This window comes from Labrus mixtus, chromosome 15, assembly GCF_963584025.1.
Source record: "Labrus mixtus chromosome 15, fLabMix1.1, whole genome shotgun sequence".
NCBI lineage: Eukaryota > Metazoa > Chordata > Actinopteri > Labriformes > Labridae > Labrus > Labrus mixtus.
In genome coordinates, this window is record NC_083626.1 from 25,315,162 (window position 1) to 25,332,132 (window position 16,971).

Consider the following 16,971-nt stretch of genomic DNA (forward strand, 5'->3'; position numbering starts at 1 on the left):
CAGCATTTGGTTAAATATGGCTGAAGAGCTGATTTCTAAAAATCCTCGGTACTTTTTTATACTATTGGTCATTCAAATAATAGCGATTGTATCTTTAAAAATTGGTATCGTAGTTTAGAAATTCTGACGGCCATTATTGAAGGCAGACAATGTTAAAGTAAAAGATTAAATTCCATTATCGGAAAATCTAGAATTCAGGGTTTTTTTGAGCCTAGCACATACAAGAGTCAAAAGTGTCTTATCTATTGATTTTCTTTTAGTTCTACAATGCCAGAGGACCCTTTTTAAGAAAGCAAAATACTCCAGCTTGATGGATATTAGAGCGGTGCATCCTGATCTAAGAGGGTACCCCGACTTGTTGGAACATTCTCCGTGTACCTTCTCACAGCTGCAAGAGCTCTTCACTTTCGAGTGTGAGTTCGTGTTATCTTTGTATTCAGTCAATTCTCAAGTTAATGTAGTATGATTATTCTTTCATTACCTAAATATTTTTTGCATGAGATCAGAGCAGACGCATGCAACACGGGCGCGAGGCAGGTGCTGTCTGGCCTGGTGTTGGCTAAAAAAAGGCATCTCTTTATTAAAAGGTGATCTGATGGACGGTGATGAAAGCGAGGCGATCTAATACCTCCTCTTCTTCCCGCTTTGTTTCTGAAGGAGGTGGAAATTGGCCCTTGTGTTTGCAGCCCGGTTCTCATGCTGCACGGCTGCTCTCTTCATTAAAAGGGAAGCCGCGTGCTCAAAGCTGCTGCAGATTATTACCATATGTCTGCAAAGCCCAGAGCTGAGCAGCAAACCGGCTCCCTTCCTACCCTCTAATTTCTTATCCCAAAATTGGACATGTGGGTCGTTGTGTGTGACAATGTCCCTCCCTTCCCCCGGCTGGTGCAGCACATTCTCACAGTGTTTCTTCTCCCATTTTAGACGCGTAATAGCAGAGCATCAGCCTGTAACCAACGGGGAAATATTATGCCCTGACTGAGATATCCGACTGCGTGTTGTTTTAACCCTTCTGCTGTTTTTTGAAGATATTAAAGACCTCACTCTCTTAGATACAAATCCTAAAGAGTGAACTCTTAACTGGTGTTTCTCATCGTCAATAGGCCAATATGTGCATTGTGCCTCCACAGAAATAACTGAGCTCAGTCCTCACAGAGCTGCTGCATTCATAAAAACGCATAAATCTTTCAGGAGACATAAAGAGCGCGGGCACTAATTAATGCAGAAAAATGTCAGCCTTTTACAGTTTGCGTCCACTCTGGATGTAGGAGGAGGTTTTTAAAAAGAGATCTTTGTGTTGCCCAGTCCAAAAAGCCATTGGACCAGATTGCCAGTCCCAGCATGCAACTCACCTCTGCATGAATACAACACTTGTCTGATGGTGTGGGCAGAAAAAGCCCCCCTATCGCCAGGAGATCCTACACAGGGCTTTAACATGAGCAGCTTTTCCTCACACAGCAGTTTTGTACAGTTTTGCACCCTTGGCAATGGATAAAGTCGAGGCTCTGGGAAGGCACCGGAAGAGGATGTTTTACCTGCTGGTGGAGATAAGTTTGAAGATTCTTTCGGCAATGGGGCGTCTTTAATTTGGTCAGGATTAGCTCTGTTAAATGGATTAGATAAGTGCAGCATTTGGTGCTTTAGAGCACTTGGTGGGTGGATTCTAGCAGTGGATGATTAACAGAGGACTGAATAACAAAAGGGTGTAGAAACATTTGGGGTGGAATTATTGACGTTAGTTTGGTCTTTGTGGAAAGGAGTGGGGTCAGTTATATCACCTGTTATCTACGTAAAAACTTGTGTGTTAGAGTCTGAGTGTCAGCCTTTTAGTTTCTTCCAGGTTTGGAATCAGTAAAATGGTCTCCCGACGGCGTAATGGATTGGCCTTGAGGGAAGTCTGTTTGCACATTTGGACGGGCCTTGATGTAGAATAAGACTTGGACCGAACGTTCAAAGCAAAGAATTTTGAGGCTTAGCCGGATGAGGTAATCGTGCAGGTGGTTGGCAGTTGGCAGAGTTTAAAGTCGAGTCGGGCTTGCAAGTTTTCAGAAAGATGGCTGACGTAAAGTGTGTATTGATTGTCTGCAGGAGATCAGAAGTCTGTGCTTTAGAGAAGGTCAGGAGCTGGTTCGACACATCAGTTCCACATGTAAGACAGTGGGGATGATTTCAGTTCGAGGGTGATGATTTGAAGAGTTAAAGTTTCTTTAATTGGTCACAGAGCTTTAGGGTACTTGTAGAGTTCACTATGTTCCTGTACTGGAAGAAGCGAGGGGCGTATGAGCTGGAAGCGCTGCCAGCCTCTCTCACCCAAGTAGGAATGGAGTGCTACTCCTGGTCTTCTTCTCTGGACGTCATCCAAGACCTTTGTGGTAAGCTGGGGAACGGGGAGGATCACCTGACTGAAGAGGTGGATTTGTGATTGTGTGTGTTTTCTTACAATGAAGCAGGACGCAAGGCAATAGTTTGCCTTTGTCCATTTTATTCTTCTTATTTGCAGAACTTTCTGATGTTACAGTTTGAGATTCTTAAGTTGTTTTGATGATTTGACATTACAGCAAAGGATGAAATCAATGGAGTAAAAAACAGAAACAGAAGTGTACATGTTTTTTTTACTACCCTACCCTGATTGTATATCTCACAAGAGTAGGATAGCCTTTACTCACATATCTGCTATTCTTGTTGTTTGACTCCTCTAAGTTTGTTTCCCCTTCTCCCTCTCCTCATTTGCACTCATTCGTGTAAACTATGTGAAGCTATTTCTCCTTGTTCGTACAAATTGCTGACCTAATACCTTTAAAACTAATACCGACATTCCCATCAGCCTCAGCTTTACTTTGCGTTTTTCTTCCTAATTAGCGTATGCTAGCATGCATATAAGTTTAATTTGTGCTTGGGGTTAGCGGAAAGGGGGGGTGGCGTCCGACCATTCACCTCCCTTCTGCACCTTTTGACTCCGAATGAGATCACCGGTAGAATACACCAGCTCCGGCCACAGGGGTTGTTTTGGCTTCACTTTTGTACAACGGAAAGAGGAAGAATTGTGTTGTTGATATTAATATACAGTTAATGGTTTGGACAGCCTGTTACATTTGTAGACGTCCCTTGTATTAGTTCCAAATATCTGTGAGTCTGTAAAACAGTCAGCGTTAGTTTTACCTTTTTATTTTTATTTTTTTTTAAAACAAATGGAAAGTTAGTGTGTAGTTCAGACTCAGTCCACTTCGTCTCATTCTTATTCATCCAGCATGACATGAGGTCTGTTGCGTAACATTTAACATGGCTCAGACATGACTTCACTTTGTTATATGTAAGTTAGTCGTGAGCAGATGACCTGGTTCACTGGCACTTTGGAGCTTAGGATTTTAAGCACCATCATGGAAAGGCTTTTTTTTTTTTTTTTTTTCCATTGCTCTGTTGTTCCGTGGAAAGCACTCTGCGACCTGGCATGAAGAAAACCTCACATGAGAGAGGAGTGAGGCAAAACAAGACGAAACTCAAACGATGAAATATTTACCACTGAAGAAGTGCACAGCTGGACTTAAATGCTTCTCTGGCTCTTCTCTGTTTTTTTTTTTTTCTTTCTTGAAATGGCACAGGGGCACTTACTTTCAGCTGTGCCGCCTGACTTATACCATTAGTGAAGGGGAAGTGATAACACAGCGCTGGGAAGGAATGTTCTTCATCCCCTGCTCTATGCCAGCCAGGCTCTTGGAAATCCGACTTCTTTCTGGTCAGCTTAAGGACGCTGCCTGCTGAGGCAGACCTGTTTGGCAGAGACCGAAAAGAAGAATGCCACAGAGGGAACAGCGAGGCTTTGATCCTTACCTTTTCACCATCTCTGTAATCAAGCCCAGAGTTAAGACTAAGAACATCTTCCAACTATTGGAGAGAACTTTGCCTTGAAGATTTTCATTTACAATACCGTTTGTTTCTCCAAAATAGTTTGTACTTTTTTTTACTTAATAGTTTACAGAACCATTTGTGGAATTGGACTCTCCAACAAAAAATGATCTTGTTTTCTCTAGGGATGGGAATTTACAGTAATCCCTGTACTCGATTACTCGAATTACCTAATTAACGAGTACTCGAGTGCCCGCTGATTATTATTATTTTTTTTTAACCGTAAACAAAAAAAAAGGGTCCGTCAGACACGGACCTCCCGGAACCGGAATTGTAGACTTTATGCCTATAAAATGACGTAAACATCTAATATTTAAACATAAATATAAATAACCAACAGAAAGCGATTTCAATTTCAACGACGTCGCCAACAACGACGTGTGCTAACAGGGCGAGCGAATGACGTGATGCGAGACCGCCTGTTTTCTGTCTCCGCTGTTTTCTCCTTGTGCTTTAAGCGCACGTGGTTAAGCATCGAACTAGTATTTCTATGGTGTGCAAGTTTAACGCCACATATCTTGCACTGCACGTTAACTTCATCGTTCTTGTCGAAGCACTTCCAGACATCACTTTTCTTCACTGACATGTCGCAGGTGTAGCAGACGGTTCTGTATTTGTTGTACGTTTGCTTTCGGTGTAATAATATGTTCCTCGAGAGTTGCCGTAGCTGCCGTAAAAAAACAGTTGTTTTTGCTGAAATCTGGCTCGGTGTGTACTGAAGCTGAATCCGTGGCCGGAGAAGTCATACGTTTGTTTCCCGTTAATTATTTTCCTACCTAGTATATTCAGTTAGGCGAAAACAAAAAGCTGGGTCACACATGTAACGCTGTATGAGTTCAAGTTTTGTAGCCAAAAGCAACGGTTGCACAGGTGCGCGAGTAACGAAACGTTACTCCAGGTGTAATGGGAATACTGCCAATGCTGTCTTTGCCACCACATGGCCTCTAATGACCCCACAACTCAACCTTGAACCTAGATGGGCAGCAAGAGCCCACCCATCACCGTGGGTTATCACGTGGGCACCTCCCTTCAACGGTGATTGGTCAAGTTTGGCCCAAGACGCCTCTGGAAGGTCGCAACTACTCTACCTGGGGTCCGCAACAAAATTAAACAGATATCAAACAAATAATCAATACAAAAACGTAATAAAGTGAAGTGAATCACACATGAAAGGTTGCCCTAACCCCAAAACATATCCTAGTTACAAAACCTGGTATTGTGACAACCCTGAATTGTAAATTGTAATATGATATATTAGGGCTCACCAACAACCACAAGTCTGCATATTGTCTAGAAACTCAGTGTAGAATGTGTAACAGCTCTTAGGAACACCAAATGAAGAAGTTATGTGTCCTAATTTTGGCTTCACAGAATTCAGTTCATGGCTTTATCCAGCGCTTAACCTCATGCCATGCACTACGTTCACCCAGCCAGCCCACAGTGGCATTCCTCAGGTCATACTCAGCCACGGGTTCCTGTAACAGCTGAACATGCTTCTATTTTTCTTTGGAGTTTAGCACAAATTAAGCCCATAAAAAGAATAGTCTGACACAAAAGGCCACACTATTATATAAGACTCAGCTCATACTTGACCAATTACTGTACTTTGACATAAATGCCTTAAAAAATTTAAGATATGCGGTAATCCCCTCATGACCCCTCTTAAATGGGGGACAGGGTATTGAGTTTTTGTCTACTACTTTACAGTAATATAACAGTCATGAAGAGCCCTAGTTATGCATGGAGAGAGGTTGAGTTTTTTTCATTAAATAACCCCAAAATTAGTCAGCAGAATAAAAATGTTATTACTCTTTTGTCTCCATCTTGGAAATTGAATTGATTGTCGTCTGCTCCTCCGCCCCTCTCTGGAACAGTTTACACTTGTTGTTCTGTGGTTTCAGTTAAAACATTGAGACCTCGGGTTTGCTCAGATGTGGTGGAGGAGGGAAAAAGTCAGAGGGCGGGGGTGGGAGAGTGTGTGATGCACATGTGTGTGATTTAACCACTATGGGGGTAAAACAACATTAAACAGGAGGGCTGTGTCCTGCCCCCGCCGCCATTGAACCCTCAGCATTAAAAACAGCTGCAACCTGCTCATGTTTAAACGTCTGCTTGCCCAGACTCATTCACCTGTAGAGGAACTCTGCGGGGCTTCAGACAGAGCCCTTCAGTTTTCAAGATCAGAGTAATCCAGCGCACACCACGACTACTCAGATTGACTTTAAAGTTTAATGCATATAAAACATTTGGGTTTGCCCTCCACTTGATTAGCGTCGGGTGTAGGTTTACAAGACTTTTTGACTCATTTTAGTTGTTAGCATTCACAAGATGGGATTTCACATTTTAAATATAATGCCGTCATACAAACTTTCTGTATTTTTCCAGACCGTGCACTCCTGTGCTGCGATTGGCAAGAACATGCTTGTCTTCAGAAATGCTGCAAGTTTTCCGTTGTAAAGCTCTTTCACCCAGGACCAGAACGCACCTGTTCTTGTCTTTTGTTCAAGTCTTCATTGACTTTTAAGTTTCAGCACCAAGCCAAAGTATTTTTTTATAAACCTAACCAAGTCGAGTTGGTGCCAAACTGTGACCCCTTTAACCACAGAGCCGGTTAGCTTTAGGTCTCAAACAAACTTGGTAAGGTTTAAGAAAAGGATGTTGGCTTGGGTTAGAATCTTGAGTCAATATTGACATTAAATATTGGACATGAACAGCAGGCTCCTTAATGAAAGTCCTGTGTTTGACCTAGAGGCTTCCTAGCCAATTACATTACAGAAGTAGTAGCCAGACAGTTTGATTAGCTTAGTATAAAGACTCATTCTTGGCCAGTGTCAGTGACTTCCTGGAGTGCATGTTGGCTGTCTGACTTATGGCGAGGCACTCCAGTCACTACTCTTAGCCAAGACGAATGAGTTCAGCATAGTACTTTTATACGGATTTAAAATACAAGAAAAAAAACAAAAAACTTCAATTAGTGAGCCTTTGTTGCCCTTCCATAAAGCCAGGCAAGCTGTTTGCCTCTGTTATAGTGAAATCACCAAAACTGTTTGTTAAAATTTGGTTTTGAGAAAATATAACCTTTTTGATTTTTGACTTTTGCTTCAAACATTAATTTGTAAGCAAGGCATGTTTTCCCATCTCTTTTTTCCCCACACCTATACATCTGTCCATCTATTACCCAGACCCTGTTAATAGACCAAACATCTCTCATGGTTTCCTGACTTTTTCCTGCATCCTGATGCCTCATTTATGTAATGTATGGTCTCACTTTTCTTTCTGGCTGCTACGCTGCTCGTGCTGATATGGCTATCTCCTTGCCAGGTTTCGCATAATGTATGCCATCCCCGCCTGCCTGCCTGCCATCTGTGTTCATCTCTCAGGAGTCTTTCAATGTCCTATCTCCTAGTGAGGAGGTGTGTGTTACATTCTATACAGGGAGGGAGGTTGGAGGGGCTCTCAAAAAACATGATGTTAAATAACAGTGAGGAGATGAAACCTGAACAAACAAAAGAAAATACGCTGACACTCCTCTTCATGCGCCGCGATCAGATCTCACCAAACAGAAGGCACAGAGAAGCATTCTTAACATTCCTCGTAAAAAACGTGGGTAAGGCTTACGGCTAAACTTGTGCTACGCTCTGCCTCTCCCTGCCCGAACTAGGAGGTCTGGTGAGGCCGTTAGCGAAGTGATGGTGTAAGAGGAGTGAGCACGGCGAGGCATGATGCGGTGAAAGAGAAGCAAGTTGAGCTTTTTCTGAGTTAGACAATAAACGGAAATCAAACTTCAAAAGTGGACAGATGCAACCCACTGCTCACTAGGATTTGACCCACTTGTTCGCTTGTTTCTACAACTGTCAAGCTTTGGCAATCCAAGCAATGACTCATTTATTGCGCAAAATGTTACGTCGAATATCAACTTCTGTTCCTTGACCTCAGACAAGTGAAGGCCTCACAATTTTTTTTTTAGCCGTCGACAGTCTATTTCATCCACTGAAATCCATCTCTGGCTGACTTTTTAATGTTTCCAGCTGACTCGCATTAAATGAAAATCCAAGCCTTGCAAAAAAAAAAAAAAAAAAAAAAGGAGTGTTGAATTTGAATTTTTCCGACTTTGCTTCATGCTGTTCCAGGCAAAAAGTCAGCATGTTCACCAGTAGATAAAACATTCATAAGGCATGAAAATAAGAGCTTTGTTGTTCTTGTATTGCAAGGTAGAGCTAGCAAGTCCAAAGACTAAAGAAATGATGAGTTCAATCGTTGTGGATTAGTTTTGTGATTGATGCGTGATCAATAGGCGAGTTGTTTCAGCCCTCGATCATTAAACATTCCCATTGTACTCTGGATTGACATGAAGGAAAAGATGCATGGTTGCATTGCAGTTACAAAGTGAGGAAACTGAGATTGACATGTTGGAATACTTTGTAAAGCTTGCGTGCTCTTCTGTGCATCATCTCAATTCTCCAACGTTCCTCTCGCCTCCTTGGTTTTTATTTATGGGTACCTAATGGGTCTCTGCCCCAGGCGTTGTCTCTCTGGGGTAAGCGAGCCAGCGCAGAGAGCTGCGTGGATGTGACGCTCCACTGTCTCTTTAGAGTGCAAGCTCATTGTCTGCCGTCACGTGTGTTCGTGTATAGTGTGTGCTTGTGTTTGCTTTTGGCTTAATCAGCAGTGCTGAGTTCAGAAATTCCAGTTCATCAGAGAGCGAGAAAGCGGGAGAGTCAGCAAGATATGATCAAGTCGGACAGAAGATGAAGCTTCAGCGGTGACGGAGTGATTTTACAAGACAAAAGAAGAGCAAGAAGCGGAGGATGAGGAGAGGCTTGAATTTAGGGCAGGGGGGGAAATGGAGTGGATTTAAGGCCATTGTAATGTAAAAAAAAAATATGATACCAGTACCAGTGCCCTTTAGGTGATACTGATACCAACTTCAACATTAAAATATGAAGTGATGTAAAGCTTAGTTTCCATGCTGGCACTACGGCAGACTTCTCCTTGAAGGGGTCATGCTGATCGGCATCTCCTGTTGTTAATACTTTCTGTTGAGTAAGTACCTCATGCAACCGGGGAAAAAAAAGCTTTCTCTTTATCTTTTCTTTTATACCATGATGATCTCATTTGATTGATTTTTAAGGACCAAGCACATTAATCAACGTACAGTATTTTTGGTAATTGTTGTGACTGTTAAAGCCAGCTGGCAAATTTAAAACTTTACCGGTGTGAGATGTTTTTAAATCATCGTGAGATTCAAGATTTGTATTTGTCACATGCTCATACAGATGTGCAGTGAAATGTAAAAGACTGTTCCGCAAGGCCATGCAATAAACACTCAAATTACTAATACACATATACACAGTAAAATAGAATATAATGTAAATTAAAAAAATAAATATTTGAATGTACAAAATATAAAATATAGAATATAGAATAATGTAAACAGTGTAAAGTGTCCAGGGTGTCAAAGTGCAATGTGCAGACTGGAATGTGTGGTGTGTGTGCATCATGTAGTCATAGTTCTGTTTTGTTTTTAACTGAGTACAAAATGTGTACATTATTTTATTTTACTTTATGTCAGATATCATATGGTATCCCATCAGCCTCAGCTGCTCTGTGAAGTCCTCAGCATGCAACACTAACAGGCAGCACTATTGTGAACACACTGCCGTTCCACCTGCTAACCATCAGCATGTTAACATTGGCAAAGCTAGCCTGTTGACATTAGCATTAATCTCAAAGCGCTGCTGTGCCTGCGTACAGTCTCACAGAACAGCTAGCATGGCTGCAGACTCTCAGCCTTGTTTTTACTTCCATTCAACAAATTCACTGCAGACAGGGTTGACCCCCTTCCCTCCCCAGTGGGGAAGCCATGGGCTCTGTGGTATGCACCAATTACAGTGTTTTTTCCCCTCTTCCCCAGCAGCACCCTTGACCTGTGAGTGTAGCTGTAGCCAAGTGAATGACTCAAGGTGACTTGTTTCTGTACACCAGCTCCGAGAGGGGCCTCGACTGTCACAGCGTTTTCTTTCATGGTGACAAATCACTGATTAAAGTGGCCTTAAAGTTTGTCCACTAAGTGACTTCATATTCTAGCGGCAGCCTCTTTTCCTGATGATTTAGTGATGATATAACAAGTGGAGAGTCATTGAACAGGTCATCTGAGCATGTTGTAAAGATTTTTCAAACAAAGTCCTGTCATTCTCAGAAACTGGAGACACCTTCTCGCCTCGCCCAACCCCCCCCCCCCCCAGCTCTCTTTCTTCTCCTCTCCCCTGCTTGCACGTTCTCCCTCCCTCACATTTATTCTCTGTTTTTCTCATTAGGCAGACAGATAAATATTGTTGCGTTCAGAGTTCCTCCGTTATGATATCTTTATCGCGTGTGTACATGCAGAAGATGTAGACGTAAACACAGCCTTTTATCATATCCTGAATGCAGTGTTAGCTGTGCAGTCGAGACGATTTTCGAGGGTTTATTTGACAACGGTGATTTGTTATTGTAGAGTACAGTGAGCTTCCCCGCGATGAGTGCACTGTCGAACAAAAGCCAGAATGGGGCTTCCTCTGATTTGCTCCATTTTCCTCCTCACTGTTCGGTCGTTACTCATTTCTCTCTGATCTCCTCCCTAAAACACACCCCACCCTCTTCCCTCTGTTTACCTTTCCTTCAAGAAATCTCTTTAACCAGACCTCTCTTTTTTTTCACTTTATGACATGGCTTCTTGCTCTCTATGACCGTGTGAGAGTGTTTCTCGTGCTTATAGTCACTCTCCCTCCCTCCCTCCCTCCCTCCCCTCTTTTTCACTCAGTCCTTACATAAACACAGGCAGGGACTTCAGTCTTGGTGTCTACAATATGTTTTTACAGCTTTACCAAGAAAGGTGTGTTAATGGATGTGCGGCTGGCTGGGTGGCTGTTTTTTTTTTTTTTTTTTTAACTGATAAAGGGAGATGTCAAATTGATGTGTGTGTGTGTTCTGTTTCAGATGACAAGCCCGTCCAGGAGGAGGACTGGGTGGTGTGCCAGCACCCGGAGTGTCCCGAGCGCCGGAGGGCCTCTAAGGTAAGACTTTCAAGCCTGCGGGTCTACTTAATGAGGGTCTTTCTACGACAGCAGAGGTATTTGTGTGTCTTCAATCTCGTCCCCATGATATGAAATACACCATTTCACGTTTTTAATCCAGCGTACTTGTGTCGAATGTGGATTGGACATTTTCCCTTCATGACATCACAAAGGGCAGTAGCCCCTCCCCCAGGTGGGTGACACTCCCACAGCTAGGTGTTTGTTCGGCCCTCTGAGTCTGCCTTCTCACCGTAAACAAGAGGACATGGAGCGAGAAAGCCGAGCCGCATCCCCTTCCAGAGAGGGGGCGTGTTCAAACACAGCTCATTTACATATTTAAAGGTACAGACACAGAAACAGCCTGTTCTGAGCAGGGCTGAAATAGAGGGGTTTATAGACATGATCAAATACAGGATCAGAGTGGATTTAGAACAAGAAACTTCACACACATGTTTCGGGGAGCTCTGAGACTTTAAACTGGTTGAAATGAGGCACAGTTGATACTTTGATTGTAGCAGGGAAAGCTCTCATATTTTATCTTCATATGACAGCAAATAAAACTGTAATTTAATGATATTTGATCATTTTATCTCAACCAGACTCATGCCTTCATATACATTTGGACAAGATAGGGTCCTTTGTTTTAGCAAATGTCAAAAAATACTTCATTACAAGAATTTTTAGCTAAATAGCTTTACAAATCTTCTCTTTGCCACTAACTCGCCGTTTTATGTTTTTTGTTTCTTCCTGTTCCCTACAAACAAGCAACCGCTGGCTTCTTGTTACCCCGACCAAAATCGTACCCTTATCTTAACCACTTGAAAGTTATAATCATCATGATAACACCCCCCCCCCCCACCCCCCACCCCTGAACTATACCAAACCATCATCTTTCCTAAACCTTTACCAGTATATTTTTTGTGCCAAGAGCTAACCAAACGTTCTTTTTTATGCAGCAGTGATTTGCAGTGGGTTTCGGAGTCACTGACAAATTCTCTCTTCATGATAGAGATGTCAAGCCAAAACAATTACATGAGTCATGCTTAGCGCAATTACACTCATTTTAGTAATTTACAGGAACCGTCTTAAACTGCCTTAAACCCCTAAGCAACCAGAACAGACACAGAAAAAACAACTTTTTGTCAACAGAGACTTAACATATAACAGCTTTGATTTCATGATATACACACCCCTGACACATCCTTGTTGGATGCACCCAGAGTGTTTTGCGTCTCTTGTGTTGCATTAAAAGACACAGTAGGAGAAGCATCGTGTCCCCCGTGGGTGTAGCTGCTTCTCTTCTTTTAGGTGTTAAAAGGGGCGTGTGTGACGGAGCTCAGTGTCGGGCCACTAGACTGTGAAATGAATTATTCCTTTGAAGCCACTGGTTTCTGAAAATGGGAGTCTAGCCAGACAGCTAAGGGAAAGTGACATAGTGTCTGTCTGTCTGTCTGTCTGTCTGTCTGTCTGTCCGTCCGTCCGTCCGTCTGTCTGTCTGTCCGTCCGTCCGTCTGTCTGTCTGTCTTGCAAACAGAGCTTAGCTTAAGATAGATTTTCCCATTGAATCAAGACGTCGTCCCCTGCTGTCCTCTCTGCAGAAACAATAGAGGGAAGATGACTGCTTGAAAAAAGTGAATTCAAACAGCACGTGGAGAGAGAGAGAGAGAGAGGAGGTTATATATAGTGTTTCACCATGGCAACAGAGAATAATAAAGTGGGGGAAGAAGAGAGAGCCAAAGAGCTTAACCTGAACTATCCTCACTCTGCTCCTCACATTATTGAATCTCCTATCCCCACTTTTCCTGGCCCCTCTCGCAATGACAGTCTCCCTCCTTTTTTTTTTTTTTAAGTATGTGTTTGCAGAGACGTGAATGAGGCAGACGGTGAGTTTCAAGTGTGTGTGTGTTTAAAGTATACCTTTTGTGTTTAAAAGACCTGCTGTGGCACAGGGGGATGCAGTGTGGGACAAAACATGTCTGACGCCACCTGGGGTCGACATTATTATGGAAGATTATGAAAAGACTTGTGGCTCACTGTGTCGTAGAAAACTTAGACAGACAGACATTTACCCTTTTTGTAGCTCGTTGCTTATTCTTTCTGTCGTCTTTTTGCTGCAAACAGAAAGCACGACGTTGTTTTAACTGAGCTTTTGATAAGTAGGTACAGCACCATACTTACCTCCTGTATTAACCCACATATGTTTTATATCTTACATGTACCTGTGCCTTTCTTCTCTGTCTTTGTTGTGAAAACTTCCACACAGTCAGAGGGTAAAAAGGGCATCCTGCTCAAATCCATTTTTTATTTTTTATTCCTATTGCACTCTGGCGTCTCAAACAAAGGCATAAAAGGTTGTAAAATAACTCAACTTAATCCCTGTCTGTTTCGAAAGTTGTTTAGCAGACTCCACTGACATTCATCACGGGAGCAGAAAGTGTCAGAGCAGCGGCCGACTGACGGGACTCACGCTGCCCCGCCTTTGTGTTAAAGGGCGCTCCTCTTTTTTCATCTTCATTCAGTTCCTCCATCACAGTTACTTTTTTAGTTGAAGATAATTTTGAGATTCAGTTTGAAAGGTTTGAAGCCTGTCATTACATTTCTAAAAGCCACTAAGTGAAATATGCTGATAGGAGCATAAATTGGCCTATAACTGTAAAAAGTCATATAATCCAATACAAAAGGGAAAACAATATGTGAAAATTACATCAAAAATGTTCAACAGAAAGTATCGAACTGTTCGGTTGTGCAAATCGATTACCTAAAATGTGAAGAATTTAAATTCATCTGTTCAATGCTGAGTCGTCAGAAGTGTTGACTAAAGAACATTATTGGCCGGTGTTGGCTTCAAGACTTATAACAACCACATCATGTTGAGTCACTGTTTGGTTCTACGCTTCATTGCTTGACCCTTGAATGATCTTTCTGTCCCAGTAAACTGGAGATATTCCCAGATTTCATCATTTCTAGTAATTCCGATTATTTTAACACGTTGTCTTGTGAAATAAGAACGCTGAGAAGGTGAGTCGTGATAGATTGGGAATTTTTTCCGGACTGTAAAAGATCTGAAATGTATGCAAAAAATATGCAGCAAAAATATTTTCAGTTTGTGTATTTTTTTCATTTCTGTTGCTCAAGACTGACACATTTCATTGCCTGTAACAGGCTTTAAGCAGCAGGGGGCAATGTCACAGCAACTCTGACCTACAGACCTCACTCTGTTGCTCACTCACTCTGCATTTACTTCACAAGTTAGAGACACATTTTTGGATGAATAGAAACGCAGTCTTTTTTTTCCTCTTTTACTTCAGCCCTTCTCCAACTACAGATTTAGAAACACCAAGAAATAATTCCTACTCAGAATATGAAAAGGAAAACATTAAACTTTTATGTTTCACTTTTTTGATTTTGAGTTCTGTGAATCGTGTCTTTGATATTCATGCGGTTTGGCAACAGGACACGGAGCAGACACAAACACAGACAGAGAGAGAGAGCGAGCGAGCGAGCGAGCGAATCACAGGCTGGACAGTGCAGTGCATTTAAACCGTTTTATTCCCAGGCGGGTCTGCGTATGCTCTGCTGCAGCCGTATATCATCTCCTGACGGGGGGGGGGCCGCGTCTCTCTTCCAGTAACAGCATGGCGTTCACCTGCGCCATAATTTACTGAAATCGCACCAGGTGTCAGCCTCTGTTCTCGTGCTGCCGTAGCTCAGCGCTGTCACCACATTACACAGCAGAACTCAAAGGAGAGACTTCTGGGGGCTTAAGCGGCCGATACATGTGTGTCCAACGGGGCTGTCTGGTGTGTTTGGATGCTTTACTGTGGGTTTCTTCAAGCCAGCGGGGGTTTAAAAAATCAGCCTGCAGGTGTCCAACGGGAAGACGACGTTCAGTTCTTGGCTGAGTTGGTGGGATTCATTTCAGATTACATTGGTTAGCGCTCGATGCTAGTCTAAGCTTGCTTCCTGGATCCAGACGCCCACATCACATAGAAGGGTTTATTGCCACTGATCACTCCCCCCCCCCCCCAGCTTTGACAGGACCAGACAAGACAACTTGTAAGGTGTGGGTTGCCTTGGAAACAGGGGCCTCCCAGCCCAAACAGCTGGAGGCAGAGGTCTATTGTTCAGAGAGCGAAAGGATGAGGAGAAGTTTCAGTCAGCTGCCTTCGACTTTCAGGGCCGCCTCTGAAGTCAATACTAAGGCAGTCACACTTTATAGAAGTTTTAGAAACAATAATCATCAAAGAATGTAAACCTGTTAGTCCGACTAAAATCATCCTAAATAGACACTCGGGCGTATCGATGCTTTCTTACACTCCTTGTGAGGAGACAGTACGGCTTGGAATGAACACACAGAACAAACAGAGATTTCATATTAACATCATGTTGTCTTCGTTCTTTTGTGCTACGCTGTGATATTATAAAGGAGCCATTGTGTCCTCTTCTTCTGCGGGGGTTTTTATACTAATGGAATTGGCACTAGGAATTGTTTAATCGAAGGTTTAAACTTCCTAACATTTACTGAAGTGGGCAGAAACACATAGTCTTTGGAAATGTCTGAATTGTATTTTCTTTGGAAATTCTGTCATGACTTGTCTTACATTTCAAGGGAAACCTGGCCTTGGTCTGTCTCATGCCGTCACTCGTCCCCTCATCCTCAGCCCACGTTGTGTTTTTCTTCTTTGGCTCCCATTCTCTTCTTTTCTCTTGTTTTCTTCTGTCCCCATTCAGTCACATATCATGAGTAATCCTTGGCTGCTGTTTTCGGTGAAGAAATACTATATTAGTCAGACACGCACACACGCACACACGCATGCATCCCGTGGATATACCACAGGATCACCTAAATGTTTCAACCTTTAGCTGTCTCATGTGGTATTTTGTTGTCAGTTTTTCGTGGTTTCACAGAATACAGAAGCGCTGGATATTCTGATTTAACCTTGCCTTGTGCTCAGTTGACCTGCTTGGCTGAAAATCTCACCTAAGTGACACTGACAGGGAGCTGCTAAGGCTGCTAAGTAAACTCTCTGATTGGGCTCGATGCCCACTTTCTGTATGTGTGAAGGGGTGGAAGGGTGCAGGGTATTAGGTGCTATTTTTTGCTATTAGGTGCTGTTAGAGATGGATTAAGTTCTGGGTGTTATGCAGCGACACTAACACCCTCCCATCAGCCTGATTGTAGTCCGTTTTTAAGCCTGCCGGGATTCATCGTCCTGCAAAGGAAGCAGACAGCCTCACAGTATGTATGGACTGTAGATTGATTTAAACCAGCTGTGTGTATCCTCCTAGATTACATGCCTCCTCTTCTTCCTTCGTTTGCTTTGGTGCTTTTGAGGAATATTCTGTTAATGGTCTCCTGGCAGGGATAAGAACCCTGTATTGTATGCTATACTCTGTGATTTATGTTCCTTTCTGCCTATGCTTTCTTTCTTTGCCCTTTTTTTCTCTCTCTGCTGCTGATCTTTCCACATGTATTTCTCACAGCCTGTTTTGTACTTGAGCGACTGCAGACTACAGAGTCTTTAAAATTGCTTTTCTAGGGAAAAAAAAACAAGTAATAGGAAGTGAGCTCAGCTTTAACTGTGAAGTTGCTGAAAAGTTGAATGTATGAAGTAATGCAAGCCCACAAATGGAAACGGTGGTCTGCGATGCTCCGGTGACTGTGGAGTCATTTAGACATCAGTGGAGCCGAGTCGTTACCTAATCACTTCTCGATGTGAAGCCGACTGTTGAGATACGCTGGTGTTAATTTGTTTACGAAGGACGATCGACTGTACATGCTCCTCTCCAGCATTTCATGCTCTGCTTCATATTCATGACATGCTCACTCACTGTCAGAAGCTGCTAAGATGAGAACTGACTGATTTAATTATAGAAACTCTCTCAAAGTGAAAAGCTCTAAAATCAGGGGATGATACCGTTACATTCTTAAACAGAGTTCAGAACTTATGTTGTATGTGACAGAGGTAGCTTAAAGCTGAGACAGGTTCATGTACCAGTGTCAGACGGTACG

At 42.7% G+C, this 16,971-nt stretch overlaps 1 protein-coding gene across 1 annotated transcript in view; it reads left to right on the plus strand.

Moving 5' to 3' along the window:
- The first annotated feature begins 2,233 nt into the window (after window positions 1-2,233).
- The window catches only part of plekhg5b (pleckstrin homology domain containing, family G (with RhoGef domain) member 5b), a 65,014-nt gene continuing 50,276 nt past the window's right edge, over window positions 2,234-16,971 (plus strand). The window contains exons 1-2 of the mRNA XM_061058077.1: window positions 2,234-2,372; window positions 10,882-10,958. Coding sequence (XP_060914060.1) covers window positions 2,249-2,372; window positions 10,882-10,958 — 201 coding nt within the window. The 5' untranslated portion in view covers window positions 2,234-2,248. The remainder of the gene's footprint in view (window positions 2,373-10,881; window positions 10,959-16,971) is intronic.